We start from the raw sequence: 20,773 nt of genomic DNA, 5'->3' as shown, positions 1-20,773 counted from the left end.
TTGAGCTGTCGGTGGCTCTGGACGAAAAGTCGCTACCACACTCGCTAGTCATTCATCATCTTTGATTCAAACAAGACTGTAAACACTTTGTTCGATATTTCACTCTGAATGAAAGTGATCAGCTGGTAAGTGGAGTCATGAAGTTAGTAAAACCGGCCAAGAATCTATAAGCAGCTCTACTTTGACTTTGAGATCTCAGCAATCTTTTGTTTTCTTGGTTTAGTGCAGCTAAACTCAGATAAGCGTAGCGTGACAGATGCTTACTTTGATGACACCAGCATTATGTAGGAGTAGGTCACGGATAATAGGTACTGATTTGTAAATAACTGGACATGTGTCACGGTGAGGTGTGCCGGTGTGTTTGTTAGAGCGGACACTGGAGGAAGGAGCTGGTTTGCAAACAGAAGGCGAGCCTTTATTTCAGCTGAAAACATGAAACTATGAAACACCAAGAATAACTATGAGAAACTATAACTGACTATGATAACAAAAGGTAAAACTATGAGTATGACTCAGACTGTGACTGGGACTAGATGATATGAGGGAAATTGGCAGACGTCCCGACAATGAACAGTGAGAGACACATGACTTAAATACACACATGAGGTGATCAGGGGAAGTGGAGACACAGCTGACTAGGATGAACATAATGATGCACAGGAAATGTAATCTAAAACACAAAGACATGGAAACTGGACTTTCAAAATAAACAGGAAAACATGACAAGACACAGGCATGACAGCATTAACCAGGCAGACCAGAAACATGACAGATAAGACACAATAAACCACAAGGGGAACTGTAACACATGGGAAGATGACCCAAAGGAGACCTGCTAAACAATGAATAACTACAACTAAGGAACCCAGGATCTAAAAGTACTAACTATAAACAATGAATATCAAAATACAAGAAAACACAAAGCGCTGGGTCATACGACCCCGGACTGTGACAACATGAATAACTTGAGCTTGATATAATATATCAACAGTATATTTCTAACTAGGCAGCTCATTCTCTTTCTCTTCATACTTTATTTAAAGATAGAACACATTTTGGGGTCGACTTGAAAGAAAGGTAGATGTGAAATGTAAAAGTGAGGTCAGAGGTCAAATGTGACCTGATCTTAGCTGTAAACTATAATGTGATGTTAAGAATCCCCATATACCAGATCTTTTCCTACATTTTGCCAATACAAACAAAGGCAGCTGGATTTTAAGCAGAATTTTAAAGATAAAAGACATTTTAATGAAGGTTTGACCTTAATTGACCTTGAGGAGAGGTCATATATCATTCCCTGTATGCCTATATATTGTCAATACAAACAATGGCAGTAAGAAAAATAGTTTTAAATAGCTCTGTGCAACATTTCTATTACTTTGACTTTCAAATCAGCCTACTGAATTTAGTGAAGCCCTGCAAGGGACGTTGGAGAAAGAAAAAAAAAAAAAAAGATGGACTTTTGCGAGATGTCCCTTGCAGGGCTCCGTAGTAAGCACATCAAATAAACAGGGCATGAAGTTTTCTAATCTTGATGTTTAATGAAAAAGTCTTTTAATTTTCTCAGTTTCCCCCGCTGGTATCAAAACCTGCACTGAGTATTTCAGCATCAAGTTTGAAATTCTAGTACCGCAAGCTGCGACAACACTAGATGATAATACCGATCCTTTTTTGTTGTACACCATTTACCATTTAGTAACAAGTTCTGGCAAACGTATTCGGTACTGACCAAAAAAGTTACTGACCTATCAAAACCAATAGGAAAGAAGCTAAAGACCAGTTTTGATTACTCAGAATTATTCGTTAAACTTTAATAATGTGTTGGATTTCTCTCTCTTGCGTTGTGTCTTGTAACTTCAGCTCACTGCTGTCACTATAGATTGGTACCAAAAAGGTACAGGTAAAATTATCTATTAAGGCTTACCAGCCTCTATTAAAAGGCCACAGAGATTCAATCAAGAAATTTCTGTTATTTGGTCCCTGAATCTTTGCTTAGTTTAGAAATCTTCATTTAGGACATCCAGAATCAGAATGTGTAGATGTTGCTATATTATTAAACTGAAATCAGCTCCAGCTTGTTTCGCTCAAGGGTTTAAACTGTTCCTTTGGTCTATTTCTACTTTATTACGTGTGCATCGTTATTAAATCATGATCTCAAATTGAATAAAAGAATGTCCGATTCACTAGGAAACACTGTGTGCAAAGGTCGCATCGGTATGAGTTGTGATTAGCTGAGACCACAGCAGGTTTGTTCACAGCAGCTGCCTCTTGTTGGGTATAAAAGGTCATCCTGGGGCGGTGTGACCACTGCCTGAATTGCCACAAGTAGTTTCCATGGAAATCTGCTAAAGGTATTGTTATGAAAGATGGAAGCTCGTGAATGAGAGTTTGTGTGAGTAGGCTTAGCTATATCCCGATGGTCCCATCATCGCCTCGGTTTACTTACAGCAGGTAAGCGGGAGTGGTGTCTGTTAATTTGCGGCACGTTCCTGGAAGGTAGACCCGGCTGTGTTGCTTCGTATTCTTGTGTGCATATGAGTGTGTCGGGGAGCAGATGGCTGCAAAACAGGTTGTGAAATATGCAGGAGCAGCTATCTCATCCTCAAATCCCCCCCCCCCCCCTCTTCCCTCCTCTCAGTGTGGATGAATGTCTGACCCCCACAGCCTCTCTGTTGATCCTTTTTTGCCTCAGTCTCTTGTAACATTTAGGTAGTTTTACCCAAAAGGTAATTACAGTACTGACACAAACACAAAAGTCCCACAGAAAAACCATGCCTGCACACTGCGTATGTGTATTTGAGGTGTCCTGCACACTCCACACTGAGGTGCATTAAGATTTCCACTGATGATGCAGGGAGGAGGAGAAGATATGTACGTGGGTGGAGGAGGTGGCAGAGTTACACAAACACTGTATCAGGCTGTAATAATGCAGTGATGTAAGCACAGACAGGTGCACGCTGAAGAAGAAGTGGCGATGCATTGTGACATGCAGAGAGCGAGCGCAGGAACACCTAAGGCTAAATTTGAAACTCTGCCCTGTTGTTGGAGTTGACTTGTTGTGTTGAGTCACAGTCAGCTGGCTGTGGCAGACACATCAAGTGAAGCTACAGTGCACTGCATGGTGTATGCAGCAAATTGTAAATATAGCTGCGTGCTGCTTCCTCCCTCTCGAGGAGCTACCACAATGATAGCGTTCTGGATCTTTTGACACACAGCGGCTTGCATCAGGGTAATGATGCTCTTAGTGTTGATGCCTGAGTCTATAGACTGTTGGCTGTGATTATGCAGCCATAGTATTAAATGTAGTCACAGTTACTCTATAAAAAAAACTCTATAATGTCTTTTACAGTAACAATTTGAAGCTTGTGGACCTGAGAAGAAAGGCCCAAGTTCCCAGACCCCATCGTGTTGCCAAATTAGTGTAGAAAGTAAAACTGAGAGGAATTCTACTTTCAAAAAATTGTAGGGTTGCAAAGGAAATCAGTATAATTTCACTGCACTGCTTGGTTAATTCTGCAGATTTCCTCGTTATCTGTATTCCATACTTCGAAGTAGCCAGCTACATTACCACTGTACATGTTATAGAGCTACCAAAAATACTGCTGTAATACAGTTTAAAATGTATATTTTATACAGAGGAACCAAAATGCTACCTTCTTATACTGCACAGAAGTTGTAAGGAAGCGGTCAAACCAAATCATAGAGTTACAAAGTAAAAGTTAAACAATTAGAACAGAAACTATGAAACAAAGCCCAAGACATTCGCTTCCTCTTAGATGAAGTTTGATGAGGTTTTTACTAGAGGTGCAACGATACACAAAATTCACGGTTCGGTTCGATACTTTGGTGTCACGGTTCGATGTTTTTTCGATACAAAAAAATGTTCATACTTTTTTAATTTGTCATTTATTAAAATTATAAATATATATTTTAACTCAAACGTACAGTTTTTAAATGTAATGTTGCTGAAACAACAAAATAATAAAAAAATAAATCTATCTGATCGAGAAATCACTCATCTTTGGAAAAGAGAGTTTATTACAGAGAAATGTCTCTTTCCAAAATAAAAGCTATACTATACGCTTCTTCTGGGCTATATTCACAGCAGCATGTTAAACATATCAGGTCCCCATAAGGAGAATCATGTGCTAACGGCTGTCTAAATGACTCGGGTAAAGTTTGTAGCATGCCTGCTTGTTGTTTTTGTCTGCTTCCACTTGTCTCTGCACTAGGATGATGTCGGCGTAAATGTGCAGTCATATTCGTTGTGTTCCCACTAGTGCTGTCAGCGTTAATCTGAAATGACGTTAACGCCACAACACGGCAAATCTCCATTAACGAGCTACCGCGGATCGCCCCGTGCGTGGGGCTGGACGGCCAACACGTTAACAAGCTAACTGCGCTAACGCACTAGTTCCCACCCATGTAATTGAGCATTGCGTGGCACATCTGACATACTGTTTTACTTTTGTTCATGACGTGCTTACCTTCAGGGTCATACTTCACATGAAGACCAAAATAGTTCCAAAGGCCAGATCTGAATGAGGGTGGGCCATGTTGCAACGAGCTTAGCTCCTGTCTTGCTAGCTTGCGCTGCGCTCAGTGGATCTGCGCTCGACAGTGCAGCCTAGGCGGAGTAGTCGAACGCAGATCCACTGAGCTCTCAACACAGACAGCATCGTCAGAAGAAAAGTTGATAAAATAAATTTAAAATTTTGTATTGTTCGATACATATGCGTACCGAACCGAAAGCACTGTATCGAACGGTTCAATATCGATACGAGTATCGTTGCACCCCTAGTTTTTACCCCTCAGTCTTAAGGATGATGGGGTATTGTTGTCATGGCTTTCGGGTGGCTTTTAAAACAGGATGTTTAAACTGATACCAGAGGTGCTAAAAGTCTTGGACATCTTGAAAAAATATTAATTAAAGTGATATAAAAGTGATGTACCAAACTGTAATGATGGCTGAAATAAGAGTAATGAAAAAAAGAGATGTATCCTTATAGAGGCATCATTGTAAAATCCACAGTAAGTTTGTAGAACACGGATATCTTTAATAAAACAATAATTTTCTTGTTCTGTTGTAGTATCTGCTTCTATCATTATTTGAGTGTGTTTACATACACATAATATGGACCAAAAGGCTAAACAGAGAATAAAAGTTGTAATTGGGAGCAGAGAGGAAAGTAACAGGCACGGTTTAGAGAAAAGCTTTGAAAGCTGCAGTATATTTGAAGGTGAATGTGTTGTGAATTTGTAAGGTGATGACATGCTAACTGTTTATGACTAGAATTTAAAGTCGTACTTTTAATTTGCATGTGTTTGTGCGTTCGTGTGTGTGTGTGTGCGCACACCATACTCCGGCTATAAGTCAAGTCTGAGGGAACCATGGTTCTGTCGTGTTAACAGATGGCCCTCGGCTTCCCAAACACGGCGAACAGATCGCGCTGTATCCAAAGTAGCTCTGGCTGGGTCAGCCCCCACATGAATTCACTCTATCATAACACACTTGTCATCACATCTCACCCCAAACAGTGAGCTGATCAAGAAATACAAGTGCAGGAAAGCGTAATATAAACCCAGAATACTGCAAACAGTCGCACACAAACATGGCTATCTGTATACCTTCACATTGACTCTCTGCTGTTTATCTGTTAGGTTTAACAGCTGTCCCTTTTTGCAACTTTATCTTTTTGATATAGGATTGCATGATTTTAACACTGACCACATATGTTTTGAGCCTTTTCCATCTCTGTTGGTGGTCTCACGTTGCTGTGGAAACTGGCATATTTAAGAGCTGATTGCCAGCTGATACTTTTCTGTAAATCAGCCTCCTACTCTGAGCCCAACAACAACACTTTCATGCTGTTTATCCACTAACCTTTGTGTTGTGGAACATGGCAGATTAATATTATTATTAATATATCCTGTGAACTAAATGCAATGTCATTAGCAGCAGATTGCCTTAGTAAATCTAGTTTTTATTTTAGTTAACGAAAAAAAAAGTTCATATCTAGTTGTAATTTTTAGTTTTGTGTTACTTAACCATAATAACCTTGTTGTTCCTCAATCAACTGTGTTAACATCAGCATAAAAACAGGAGCTTCACTGCATGGTTTTCCATGGTTAAGCAGCTCCTGTGGTTGTGATGTGTTGATGGCCCAGTAGTTTTGTCCTTATCCAGTCTTTAAATCTGACGTCATTAGCTATGTCTGGGCCCAAACTCCGCTGCAGGTCCCAAAGTCAAAAGATCACTGCGGGATAACTGAGTTGAAAAACTGTCTAAATTCCATCATCTTTAATAAAATGATCAGTGTGGCTGCTCTACCAGGTGTAACAATTAAGTTTAACATCCAGGCATCCATGAAAACAGAATTTATTAAATTTAACAGAGTTAGAAGTTAGCAGGAAGTAAGCTCGCTAGTTTCCATCTAAATGAAACACACCATGTTCTGACTGAGGGATTTATGAAACAAATTAAGACGTACAGCTCTGCTATCACTTCCAACATAAATGAAGACAAGAAACATAATATAAACAGTGAAACTGGAGGATGAACGCTAACTTTTTTCCACTCGATAAAAGTTAACGTTCCCGATGGTTAAGGACAAATGCAATCACATGGCAGGATGCTGTAAACGGACCGAACTTCAGTCAGGAGAACAACTGAGATAATGCATCCACAATACAAGGTTAATCATTAATATACTGCTGCATGCGCTGGGCTGTAGTTACATCGTAGGGTTTTAATAACTGAGCTTTAAAATGAACAGCGGTAATAAAAACCGAGAGAGGCCCACAGTGATCACTGACTGTTTTTAGGGGCTTTTTGAGATTAAATAGAACAAGATACAAAGTATTAAAACATGTTAAAAGCACAACAGCCTTATTAAACGCAGGGTAGTTTGGGCCCGTAAGCAGGGTTCATCACGTCATCGCTTAAAGACGGGATAGTGAACACTCGTACATTCCTATAATAAGCTCATATTTCCCCATGTAGATTAATGAATTTCATGTTTATTTTTTTTTATAAATTCAAGTCACATACTAATAAGTGATAAAAAAAAAAAAACAATTAGTATGCTCTACTGCAGCGGTCCCTAAACCCCGGGCCATGGAGCGGTACCGGTCCGTGAGTCATTTGGTACCGGACCAATCGTTATTGTTATTTTTTTTAGCGTTTTTATCGTTAACTCGGTTTCCGTGGGTCTTTTCCTGTGTGTTATAAATAAATCTTCTTTTTTTTTGTACCGGTACTGGTTGTATTCTGTTGTATTTATCCGTGACACCTTAAAGGCCGGTGTCTTTATTGTCAGACATAAACCAGTACGTGGCGCAAAAAAAGTTGGAGACCGCTGCTCTAATGAGTTCTTAGGCTTTTTTTCACTGAGCTCCAAACGCATGTAAATGTATATCAAGGTTCACAAAGTTTTCCAGCTTTTTAAACTTCTGACACCAACTATAAAGACACATTTTGCTTAGCATCACACACAGGAAGTTTTTAAACTCAAGGGAAAACTTGACAGGGCTTCATTGCTTCCCCACATATATAACGGTTTCTCTATTTGCAAAAAGTGTGCCCACAGCGCTGCAGATAACTGCGCAGGCGGTTGATGTGGACAATATGACTGTTGTATTCTTCATGTCGAGTTATAAAACTTCACCATCTTAAGTTGGGTAGTTTATTCTTATGCCACGCTGCTAATCTTTGCTGTCGACACACGTCCAGCAGTTAACAAGAATACAAGGATAATGGGATCATCCCCTCTCACGTTGGTTCCCCTGGCACCAAAAACATACACTGTGACATCCAAAAAACATTAGCGTGGGTACACAAAGCAGCTTGACATTCCATGAATAGCTTTCTTCATCTATTAGCTTGGCGCGCATACACATATACACAAGGAGCCACACAAAGCCAGCCGGTGCCAATCCATAGCTGTATCTGGGTCAGCACTAACAGAGATGAATCGAACAGAAGTTTCACATCGCCCCTCTTTCTTTCTTTCTTTCTTTCTATTCCATCGCTGTAGAAATGTAATTAATAACTGCAGCACTTTAGGGAGAGGGTGAATGGGAGAAGGAAGAGAGGCAACAAAAAAAAGTCTCAGAGGGGAGCAGGATGTGGGGGAAGGAAGTGAGAGACAGTTATATATCTTGGCAAGAAATCCCAGGGGTGTAAAAGTTTGATGCCACAAGGTGTAAGTAGCAGTGTTTAGTGAAGTGTTAAATGCGATGAATCTTTCATAACTTTTGGCGGTTAGCAGCAACTGGACGCTGTGTTACCTAGAACAGTAACCTAAACTGTAATAATATGTTTTGAAGTTACCTTATCCAGGATGCAGTGAATGAAGCTAATTTGTTTTGGTGCAATATTGCATATATTCATTAATCTCTGCTTGTGGTGGTGTGAATGAGGGATGATTGATATGTACTGAAAAAAGCGAGAATGCAGACTCAAAAATCAAAAAGCATCGAATGACTAATGAAGTTCATTCATTTGCACAGAAGGCAGCGTTTTAACTTTAATAAATGCTTCAACTATTCTGACAGAGCATGTTGTAATTACATAGGTTGACTGAAAAGCTGTAAGTAATTTGTGGGAGCTGCGGGGGGGGGGGGGGGGGATGCGCCAACAACACTCACTATGAATGTTTCATGTTGGAAACTTTCTCCATGAATATTTCATCTGCAGAAATGTCAAAAAGAGAGCAGCATGGAGCAGAGTGGGCAGACAGCCTAATATTGTAGCGCTGCCCTGCTGCACCGAATGTAGTGATGAAAGAGACATGAGGCAGATTTTTTTTTCTTTCTTATTTCTCCTGGGCAGAGTTATTTATGCAGAGGGCCATAACTAAAAGCTGTGTCTTAACCATTGTGTGTGTGTGGTGTAGTCAAGAAGAAACACTCAGTTGGAACGCCAAAAGCTGTGTCATGAGCTGCACGTGCTCATTGTTATGTTTGTCCGGGTCAAACAACATCATTTGACGAAATATATTTGTGACATTTTTCCACTTTTGTGTAGTTATGGGCTACTTGGTGGTAAAATATTCACTACCTTTTCTGATTTATTGTACTAAGTGGGGCAAGTTAGCATAACTGCTTGAGTTCTGCAGGTGATCTGCTAACAATGCAAAGACCAGTGCAGTCTATCAAAAGCAGCACAGATATTCAGTGTCAAGACTCAGTAAAGAGCTGCGGGGTAGAGCTAGCCTTGGCACAGCACTCATAGCTTTGAGTTACCCATCTGCAGTTATTACGTGCTTGATCTGATAACAAATCCTTCTGGCTGTTTTTTTTTCTTGCATTATTATTTTAACACAATTTTTCTGTAAATTACCTGCTGCAAACTCATTTATGATTCATTTAAATATTCGTCTCCCCAAATTGTGTGTGCTAAGGAGGAAACTTGCAAAATACTTACAATACAATAAGGCCAGCTGTAACCCCCCCCCCCCACAAAATACATAATCTCGTTAAAATGACGTTAACGCCATAACTGCATTAACGCGGCAAATCTCCTTTAGCAAGTTAACGCAGATCACCCCGTGTGTGGAGCTGCGCGGTGTCGACGCATTAGCGCAGTTAGCTCATTTACGCGTTAGCGCTGTGCAGCCCCACGTTAATGCCATAACCGCATTGACGCGGAAAATCTCCATTAGCGAGTTAATGCAGATCATTCCGTATGTGGGGCTGCACGGTGTCAGCGCGGTTAGCTCGTTAGCACGGTTAGCTCGTTAGCACGGTTAGCTCGTTAACGCGTTAGCGCCGTGCAGCCCCACTCACGGGTTGATCCGCGTTAACTCGCTACCGGAGATTTGCCGTGTTAATGCGGTTATGCCGTTAATGTCATTTTAATGAGATTAACTCTGACAGCACTAATAATTTTAATTTTTTTTAGCACCAAAAAGAGCCCAGTGTGGTCCTTGATTTTTAGTGATGTAATCAGGATGATTAACTCAAAGCATAAATACAGTGTAATATAATATGTATTATATACCATCTTCACCAACTTTGTTTAGTATATTAGCTTAGCAAGTTTGTGTGAAGCTGATAGAAATGTCACTGATTGGTCATTAATGTTAAATTTGTCAAGTTTTCATGAACCAAAACCTATTAGAAAAACGTTTCTTGCAAACTAAAACAGAGTAAATGGATTGTAGTCGTTGATGGTAACAATCTTGATAATCCCTCAGTCAAACTATTGGAATGTCAATGAGAACCTTAAATCTTATTTTCCCTTTTCAGATTTTGCGCACATATTTATGAGTGTTGAAGGATTTTAGCATTCTTGTTGATTCAGGAACATGCGAGAATTTTGGCTTTTTGCCTAATAAAACAAGTGGAATCACAGTCTGCCAATGTTTAGTGCGTTGTTGTAAAAGCTTACTCGGACGTTTCATATGGGACCTTTTTCTTTCTGTTCTTAAAAGTAGATTAGAGCTTGTCTTAAAGTATGTATCAGTCTTTAGCAAGTATTGCAAATCTGTTATAGAGATGCCTTTTTGTGTGGTTTACAGCTGTATGATGAGTGGTTGTAACGCAAAATATTATCTGAAAGTGTAGAAAAAGACAAAAAGTTGGCATCAAATATCAAGTCCAGCCTTCGCCCAAGAAAGGGTGAAGACATTAAAATCAAGGTCTTGCTGTTGTGCATATTGTCGCTTTCAACATAAACACAAATGCAGGTAAAGGAAGAAGGGTTAAACGCAGTCATTATGCTGTTATAAAGCTTCCCATCCGTCCTGTATCTTGTTCTCACCGTTTTCCCTGTTATTCCGCCTTCCACTCACTCTGTCCAATTGCTTGCATTCACCATTCAGTCCCCCATTTCAATTGGTCCATCCTGCTCAAGTATGACTCAGAAAGGTGTGTCGGTCTACTATGTGAACCAGCACAATGTGTGTCAGTGTGGGTGTGTTAAAGAGTGCTGGCATGAGTGGGTGTTACCATGCCCTGTCATTTTGAACGATGTCATGTTTTCTTATTTACCTCTTCTCCTCTGGACTTTTCAGTTTGCTCTGCTGTTCCTCTGCGCTGCTCTCAAATCTGATGCGAATTCCGTCTTTCGCTGTTTTTGTCTTTTTCTCACCACTGTGTCGCTTCCTGTCTCTTTTGATGTTCTAAGCAGGACAGCAGAGCATTCAGGAATTCCACTTAAATCTTTTTTTGACTGTAACTATTCATATTGACAATCTTTTTTTTTTCTTTTTTTTTTAGACTCAGTGTTTGCTGGATATCAAAAATGGACATCCGGTCCTTGACAATGACGGTTGACATATTTTTTTCCGGCAGACGCTGAGTCTCAAGGTTTATTACTGAACCATTCACCATGAAGGATAGGGGCATAAAAGCAGCCACCGCATCCACCCAAACACCTGCCCCATAACTGTGTTACTTATTTCCGTCCGACCTTTAAAATGCATCGTAGCTGCTTTTACGTCCCGTGTCCTGCTCTTCCCTTCACAGCCATTCCCATTCCAAACTTTTAAGTCCAATTTAATCCCTACATCTTATCCTTTACTTCCATCCATATCAATTCACACTCCTTATCCCACTATTCCAATCAGCTGTAAATGTCTGACAGAGCCTTCAGATACATTGAGAAGCGATCCAGCAGCCATTACACCAATGAATCAAAGCCAGAGCAGTGCCTCGTATTGTTTTCAGATTCATTGTCAGGCCTCCTTTTCATGAGAGTAGTCGACACGGCATCCCTTCCACCTCACAGCTTACTCAGGACACCCTCACATGATCACCAGGTTCTGAGAAACTTTGGGCACTTTTTGTTCCAGAACCATACGTCACATATCCAATCAAACCCAACCTGCCCTCACCCACACGGTCACAGGATACCCATAGTGCTGTGCTATGGGGTTCTTTACCATCAGTCCGACAACCAAGGACCCTTATTTTGTCTGTATTTCCCAAAACAAGACCACCTCGAAAATGTATGCCTTCATGTTTTTGAGTGTGGCCACGTCCAAAAGCAACTGCCAGGCCAAAATCCTAATCTTTTTAATGCCACCTCCCACAAAGGAGATGGTGAGTAAGGGAAGGTGAGTAAATAAAGAGGGAAACTTGGTCTTTGAGTTGTTTTTGGACAGGGAATTGTTTATGTCCTGTTAATTCTAAGAGTTTTTTCCTCCTGTTTGACAGACCCTTGGGCAAAATTTCAGCAGGGTTTTTAGATCTCCTTTAGATGCACTTAAAATCATTAAAGTAAACCTAAAGCCAAATGTCCACTGGATTGTGGATCTGCATTCGAGCTGAGCTACATTCTTGTAGTGTATGCAGGAAATGTTTCAGGGGTGGAGCATCATCCAGCCTCTTTTCTAAGATACTTTTAATTTTCTGTATTTTACTCTTCTAAGTGTGCCAACAAATGCTTTTGGGTAGTACTTTAGCTACTGGTTGACCTCAGAACCCGGTAGCCACTGATAAAACTCATAACCTCCAATGTCTATCCTTAACTAAGACAGCGTGTTTGAGATGGAGGTTGTATTGAGGGCTGTACTAAGTACTAAGGCAGTGTATACTCTAACTTGAATAAGGATGACATTTATCTTTTGTCCTGCCTCCCTCCTCTCACCTGCTCTCACCCCTAGCTATTCGCAGCAAATTGCTGCCCCTCTGTGAGCGTCTGCTGGAGGTTTCTTCCTGTTAAATGGGAGTTTTTCCTTCCCACTGTCACTAAGTGCTTGCTCATAGGAGGTTGTGTGATTGTTGGGGTTTTTATAATTGTAGAGTCTTTAACTTCCAATATAAACAAGGTGACTGTTTCAATTTAGTGCTATAAAAATAAATTGAATTGAATTAAATTGAGCAGTTTAGTTGGTAATAATTGTAATAGTTTGGTCTCCTCTAAGAAGGCAACATTTGGTTTGTGGCTAACTCTTTTTGAATGTTTATAGTTGTGTTAATAACACAAATATTATTGTTAATTATTTTTATCAGTACAGCAGCAGCATGGGGATGACTTGGGGATGAATGGCAAACATATGACTTTTATATTAACAACTAAATGAACATTTATTTCTATTTAAGCTCCATTAGCTAGGGTATTAATAATAATGATAATTGTAATCGACAATATTAAATCATTTTCCGATAAATATAGACATTATAGATTCTTGTCCTCCAATTGCAATAAAGCTTATTCATTAGTAGAGACACAATGACATGGAGTCCCTCAAGACAGACCTGTCATCTCAAAGAATGGAGTCAGTCTCAGATTACATGATTTTTCTTTTTCATTTTTAAAATCTTTCTTTATACAGCACCAAATTAAAACAACAGTCACTTCAAGGTTCTTTATATTGTAAGATAAAGACTCTGCAATAATTCAGAGTACACCCCAACAATCAGATGACCCTGCTATGAGCACTTGGCGACAGTGGGAACGAAAAACTCCCTTTTAACAGGAAGAAATCTCCAATAGAACCAGACTCAATGAAACAGGACAAAAGACAGACTGTGGATCAGAGCCAGAGATTAATAACAATAACATGATGATAAGATAGAAGAAACTGAGACAGGCTAAAAAAATTACTAAAATTATTATGAAATTATAATATTTTGGGGTAAAAAGCTCATAAAGACGGATGAATGGAGCCATTTGAATGGCAACTGGTGCTCTGCTCAGCTAAGACAAAGATGCAGCTTAATGCAGCCAGATCTGGTGGACATTAACTGTAAAAGTAATGAAGTTGAAGTTGAAATAATTGTAAAGTTTTATTCTGTATGAACCCCCAGCATTTTCAGGGTTCATTTTTAACCTAACAGGGAGAACAGCAGGCATAAGAAGCTCTAAGTCCCTGCCCCTTTTGCCCCGGCTGGTCCTGTTACACTTTCACACAAAAGCGGTGTCGCGAATGAGGATGGAAGCACAAAGAGCAGATGCCGGGACCTTCACGGGCGGTCGGTCACGGCCCCTATGTGCATTTGCGCTCATCCTCATTCCCTTTCAAAGCTCAGAGAGGAGGCTCCACCTGCCACATCAGTGAAGGACGTGCAAGGAGAAGGTGAAGTGGAGACAGAGGAAGCGGAAGTGGGAGCCGAAGCAAAATCATTTTCCATTCCTCTGAATGTTTTGGTAGCCCAGCTGGCTTAGGGGAGGAAAAAATAATTGCCAGTGTGATTGAAAGCAGGAGTTGCGTGAGCTCTACTCCTCATTAAGGAGAAGCTTTCTTTTTCTCCAGTGGAGGCGAAAAGAGCAGCGGGAGTTAGAGCAGGGGAGCCGGGGCAGCCAGTGTAATTTGGCTCCCTAAACTTTCACCTTCTCTTCTCACACTTCATTCGCTATGCTCCTCCAGAGACTAGTTGAGTTTTAGCCAAACGGTTTATGTCTCTCACTTTCTTCTCCCTTATCCACATATCTCTTGTTGGGCCTTGCCCTTGCTGCCACATCCATAATGTTAAGGGCAGTGCTCACTTACTTACTCAGATCACTTTTTCAGGGAGTGAGCCAAGTGAGCCAAGCTTTAGCTAACTTTAGCTATGGTGTAGTAAACTTTTTCTTTACTCTAAAGGAATGTAAATAGGACAGTAGGACAAAAAAACAACATGTTATGCAGAATATCTAAATGAATGAGATATAGGAGATAGGGTGGTAAAGCAAAAGTATTGCTCCTCTGTGTGTGTGTGTGTCTGTCTGGCTTAGCCGGCAGTGCACCTGCAGACGGTAAGTAGAGCAGAGTAAAAATAATGTTTGCTCATTCAGAGATGATGGACGAGCTCGTAAATGCAAACTCCCAGTGAATGAACCAAGCTGTTGCGTCCCCGCAAGGGCCATACCCAAAACCCTGTTTCAAAAAGCATGTGTCCCAGACATTTTACATCTGCTTTATCACTGTCTACTCAGAGGCCAAGTGCCGAAACATCCATAAGAGTTTGGGCGTTTATATATATAAATATATATGTAAAAAGTCGCAGACAAGACGAGGAAATGTTGGTGCGGAGATAATTCCAGGTGCCGTCCTGCTGCAAAAGCAAAGCAGGTGACGGGAGCACGTCAGCTTGTGTTAGCACATTAATTTGAAAAGCCAGACCGCTCACACCAGAAGCCACATCGTTTTCACTGTCTGGCACGCACATGTCTGCAGTCAGACTTCCACCGCTGGCCGCCCCCGCGGTTCTGCCTGCACCACTGACATTCAGGTTCATCGCTCCTGCTGTCAATATCAATAATTACCAGCGGGCACAAAATTGGCTCTCAGCGAAGATGAACTGGAGCACAAATATAGAATGAGTTCACTTGAAGGCACTCGGTAGAGTTCAGACCTCAACAAGTCTTCAACTCTCCGTTATTTACCTTGACAGCACCAAAGACAACAAAGCAGGTTTATTATCAGAGGCAGGCTTTATTTCTTAATGTTCTGTGCCCATGAGTCTGACTTCTCATATGTGGCATAAACAAAAGTTTTCAGGAAGAAACTATTAAAAGTCAAACACCTTAACTTGTTTAAATATCGTCGATTTAGGGACATATTTTCGGGCATGACCCTTTAGCCTCTTAGTTTTAGATCCCTATCTTTAAGTAAGACTTCTGACCTCTTCGTGCTCAGTGGAGGACCGTTGTTTGCATTGTTGTGCATGCAAAAAAACATGCGTCCATGCTTTATTAAACAAATAAAATAAATAAAAATCAGCTTTCTCCTCCATCCTCCGTCGAAGTCCACCATCTTGAATGACAGCAGAACGGCATTGAGGGCTTTCTTTAAGACTGCCACACATGAAACTATTAAATGGGAAGGAACCAAGCTGACTGGTGAGCACCAACTGACCTTTCTAAATAAGAGTGGAATGTCAGTAAACTGATCATCTTGCACAGATAGAAAAGTGTAAATAAACTGCAAATGAAGCCAGGTCTTAATGATAAATCCCCACAGCACTGTTTCCACCAATAGAAGCAATAATAGATTAGACATATCACATCATTGCTTTACTTTGAATTTCTATTTTTAACAGAAACATTAGACTCGATCCTTAATTCCAGGTGCTGCAACTCTGCTAGTCTTTGTTTAGCGTGCTGTCAGTGAAATGAACAACCTCCCACGCAAAACTCTTACATCAAAAGCTTTTCGGCAGTTGCTATGACAGGACATAAAATCTTATAGGAAGTGAAAAGTGGGATTTCTTTCACTTATTTAACACTGAATCGCATGTTTTAGCTGTAATTAATTAATGCAAACAGTATTTTTGCTGCTATGAAGGAGCACTTACATCAGATCGATAGGTCTGACCGCTTCCCTTTGTTGTATCGCTAAAGATAACGCAGCGAAAATGCTAAGGCATGCCACGCGTAATTATAGCGTGGGCGGTTTCATCCACTTGGGCGCATTTTATCCAGCCTTTAATTGATGTGTTTGTGCCTGCAGTCAGTTTTGAGGAGGCCATTAGCTGACTGTGTTGTTTTTATTTTGAATATCACGCTTATATTTTAATTAGATTTGTGTCTTTTGTTTGTATTTAATTGGGAAAAATAGCCCAAGTCAAAGATAGCAGTACTCGAACGCGCGATCATTTTAGTTTAAAGCTAAACGAGCAGCGCACAAGTTCTTCCTCCCTTTTTGTCAAGTCACGCTCAAAGTTTCTGAAGGGCAGCCAATCACAGGTTTTGACATTGACGGCCATAAATACAAAAATGAATACTGCATACAGTGGGATAGATGGAGCTCAACATTTATAACATAAATACACATCTTGATTCCGATAGATAGATAGATAGATAGATAACACCCAACACCCAAAGGATTTTTTTTAAATGTGTGTGTTCCCTTTTACATCCCTTTACTCGTGTGACCTAGAGCCTCTCCTTCACTGATGGAGTGTTAGGGTGATAGATGGAATGAGTCTTCTCTCTCTTCCTCACCCTGACTCCCAGCCTATCCATCCATCCATCCTCTCTGGACAAAAAGGAAGGGGTGAGGAATGAAGTGATGGATGAGTATGGAAAAGTTTCCTAATGCGTTAATGTTCTTCTCCTGAGAGGAGGGGAGCAGAGGAGATAAGGAGAGGCCGTGTCACGTGATGATCAGGGAGAAAGAGGGCGAGAGGGCCACATCTCCAACCTGGAATAGCCCGACAGCAGCCGCCTCCCTGGAGTTTCTCTTTCAAACCCACGTTGAGCACTTGCTGTTTGTCTCTTATCGTGTCAGGGAGAGTTATTTAAAAAAAGAAAGAAAGCAAGAGAGAAAGAAAAGAAAATTTGATCAGAGGGGAGGGGATCTGATTTGATTAGTCGTGACTCCAGACCACAGGAGCGCTTGGCTGTAGTCTCTCTTTCTCTCTCTTCATTATCTGATCGGCCTTCTCTTTTTGCATCTCTTCCCATACTCTCATATTCGTAATGGGAGTCAGCCATTGTGAGTGACTTTAATGCACTGATGTTCCACTAACAACTTTCCTTTAAAACAAGGCTTCGTCGACTCCAGTCCTCAACACAGCAGCTCTACTGTATGTTGTCCCAGTGTAAAACCTCCTGTCTCACTTTCTGAACATCACCACCTCCTCCTTCTCCTTCTCCTCCTCCTCCTCCTCCTCACCCCTGCCTTCACCCCAACTCCCCCCAACCATTTCCCACTTCCAACAGAAGCTCAGAGTAAGCCCTACTACTCGGATTACTCCCCCACCCGCCTTCTCATCCACAAGATGTGCACCAGCCACTACTTGGACCTGTTCATCACCATCGTAATAGGCCTCAACGTCATCACCATGTCAATGGAGCACTATCAGCAGCCTAAGGTCAGATGTTTGGGAAAACAGGATGCTGGCTTGGCTCAGTCCTTTGGAGGAAAAAAAGAGAAAAAAGTTTTACACATCTGTTTACATGTCAATCTAAAAAAAATCACTATGTTTGAATATTAATATTGAATATAAATGAAAAAATATTCATGTTAAATATTAAAAATTCCTTTGGATGTTCTTTTTCCATGAGTGGTTTTTAATTACCATCTCATATCAGTCACTTCAGATGATATAATGAATACAGTGCAGCTTCTCATAGTCCTACAGTTACAGACAAATGCACGCTCTTTTGTTGTGTCAGGAGTCTAATTCTTCAAATTTTGCCAATTCTTTCAAGTTTTCCTGCCATGAAAATAATATAAAAAGCTGATTATTGGCAACGCACGTTGGCTGTTAGACACTCCATTCCTTAATCTTCAGGTCAGTGGCGTCTAAAAACGAATGTTGTTGGAATTCTAGTTCAGCCTTCCAGGAACATGAGGTTTATAGCTTTGAATGCTTTAGGAGACAGTGTCAGGTGAACAAGCCTTTCCAACGATAATAAAATACTAATGAAAAAACCCCCCGCCTCACCAGTTCTTTGAACAAGGCTGAGAGAGGGATAAGGTCATCAGGGAAAACAAATGAAAGTTAGATAAGAACTGTAAAAAGCTTGGCTAGAAAGGCAGTGGTAAACTATAGAGGGAGGTCAAAAGAATAAATACTGAATTTTTGGACAATCAGTGAAAAGAAAAAAGTCATATTAAAGGACTTTAAATAATGCTCCAAACTGTAGAGAATTAAGGTAACCAGGTTTAGCCCAGATCCAATCCATTAAAGAAAGGTAATTATATGAATCCTGAGAATCACTGAGGTCTGGTTATGGATTCTGAGGATTTATAGTCTATATTTTAATCACCATCAGGCATCAGGCTTTGCCAGCTGGGATTTCTCCAACACTCAAATATGAGTCCATCACTTCATGTATCACATTGTTGGCCAACAACAAACTGAGGTGGATTTTTGAAAAAATAAATGTGACTGAGTGGATAAAGTTGTATTTAGCAAGATGCATCAGATATCAATGGAGAGTCAACAAAAGCATAGGATTGCATTACAGGGTGGATAAGGGTATTGTAAGGCATGGTATATGAAAATGTAGAGCAGGAAGCTAGATCCTAGCAACATGCTAAGAATATTAGTAGACAGTAAAAAATTACATGAGCCCTAAATTGAAGTTGTTTTTTGAATTCTCTAAATATCTGGCTAGTACCACAATATAATGTTTGAATTGTTGCCTCTGCCATCACAGTGGATTTTAGATCAAACAATCAAATTTCAACTTTTAACTTTAATTCAGGGATTTCATAAAAGCCTTGCATTAACTGTTGATGAATTATAGCCATTTTTATGCATGTTACCCCATTTTCCACTGTTTCTGAGGCAACTGATTGACAAGCAGGTTCACGGGCATGTGAGGCCCAGGTCCAGAGAAAGTGAGAGAGGCTATCTTAAAGCTGAAAACAATTAACCTATTAAACAGACAGCAAAAACTTTAGGAGTCACCAAATCAGCAACTAGTTGTTGTTGTTTTTTTTAAAAGGACATGATGACAGAATTCTTTCCATGGTTAAGAAAAACAACTTCACAACATCTGTCAAAGTCAAGCACACTCTTGAGTGGGCATATCATTGTCGACCCTAAAATGAAGAGACACCTTCATGAATGTAAATATAAAAGGGTTTACAACGAAGAAAACATCTAAAACAGTTCTGTCACTGGAGCCTATCCCAGCTGTCTTAAGGCGAGAGGCAGGGTAAACCCTGGACAGCTTGACAGTCTGTCGTAGGGCAAAGACATAGACACAACCATTCGCACTCACATTCACTCCTATGGGCCATTTAGAGTTTCCATGTTTCCATTCTGCATGTCTTTGGGCTGTGGGAGGAAGTTGGAGTACCTGGAGAGACCCACACAAACACAGGGAGAACATGCAAACTCCACACACAGAAAAACCCTGGCCTAATGGTGGAATTGAGCTCAGGACATTCTTGCTGTGAGGCAACAGTGGTAACCACCGTGCCACTGTGCTGCCAGACAGGCAGCTCAGTAGGTAGACTGTTTGCCCCATGATCAAAAGGTCAGGGGTTCAAATTCGTACCAGATCTACACAATGGCTGCCCACTGCTTCACTGAGTGAGTGGCTTAAATTCAGAGGACTAATTCCCTATGGGATTAATATATGTTTATATATAATTTGTATAGATGAAAGTGAAATTATGTTGGGGAAAAGGATTCAGAAGAAGGGAAACAGCTCGTGATCCAAAGCATAATACGTCATCTGTCAAACACGGTGGAGGCTGCCTTTGGAAGCGAGCCACTATTGTCTATTGATAATGTGACGTTACCAGGAGAAGCAGGATGAGTTCTACAGTATACAGAGCTGTGCTCTCTGTCGCTGCAAAAGATTTTCATCCGAGTGCGGAGAGAGTCCTTACATTTAAAATAATGCTAGTTAGTTCAGTTACTTTTGAGCTTCTGAAAATGGGGTACCACATGTCAAAACAGCTGTAATTTCTAAACAGTTACCACAGTTCAGCCAAACTTATAATAAATCTGCGAGTACTGCATTTGGGTCCTCTTTCTCTTCACACCTGACCGTGACAACCCGGAGGTCGCATCTTTATCATTTCATTTAAAATCTACTGTGGTCACAAACTGAGTTACTGTCCAAACATTTATGGAACTAACCATATAAAGCTGATCTCTGTCAGTAGGTACTAGAGAATATGTTAAGGTACAATAGAAGGTTTGGTGGTTTAGAGCAGTGATTGGTTAAACTGAATGATGTTTTCAAGGAACCGTTGGTGTCAGATTAGAAGCTTTTTGGGTAGAATGTGGGGGTTTTACTTTTTAGTACAACAGAAGGTTGTACCAACGGATACCCTTAAGAGAAACAGAATGTTGTTTGTTAGAAGGCATTAAGACTGAACAGTGTTATTGGGTAGGATAGAAAGTTTAGCACAACAGATGGTGGCCAATA

At 40.6% G+C, this 20,773-nt stretch overlaps 1 protein-coding gene across 14 annotated transcripts in view; it reads left to right on the top strand.

The window, feature by feature from the left end:
• The window catches only part of cacna1g (calcium channel, voltage-dependent, T type, alpha 1G subunit), a 309,568-nt gene that overhangs the window by 258,287 nt on the left and 30,508 nt on the right, over positions 1 to 20,773 (top strand). For 11 of the 14 annotated variants that reach the window (XM_040036706.1, XM_040036709.1, XM_040036705.1 and 8 more), the window contains one exon: positions 17,597 to 17,748. In XM_040036706.1, the coding sequence (XP_039892640.1) occupies positions 17,597 to 17,748 (152 nt within the window). The remainder of the gene's footprint in view (positions 1 to 17,596; positions 17,749 to 20,773) is intronic. The other 3 variants (XM_040036704.1, XM_040036697.1, XM_040036701.1) reach the window with 1 other exon arrangement.

This window comes from Simochromis diagramma, unplaced genomic scaffold, assembly GCF_900408965.1.
Source record: "Simochromis diagramma unplaced genomic scaffold, fSimDia1.1 OVJJ01000371.1, whole genome shotgun sequence".
Lineage (NCBI taxonomy): Eukaryota > Metazoa > Chordata > Actinopteri > Cichliformes > Cichlidae > Simochromis > Simochromis diagramma.
The sequence above is the reverse complement of the archived record's forward strand: the minus strand, read 5'-3'. Positions and strand labels throughout refer to the sequence as shown.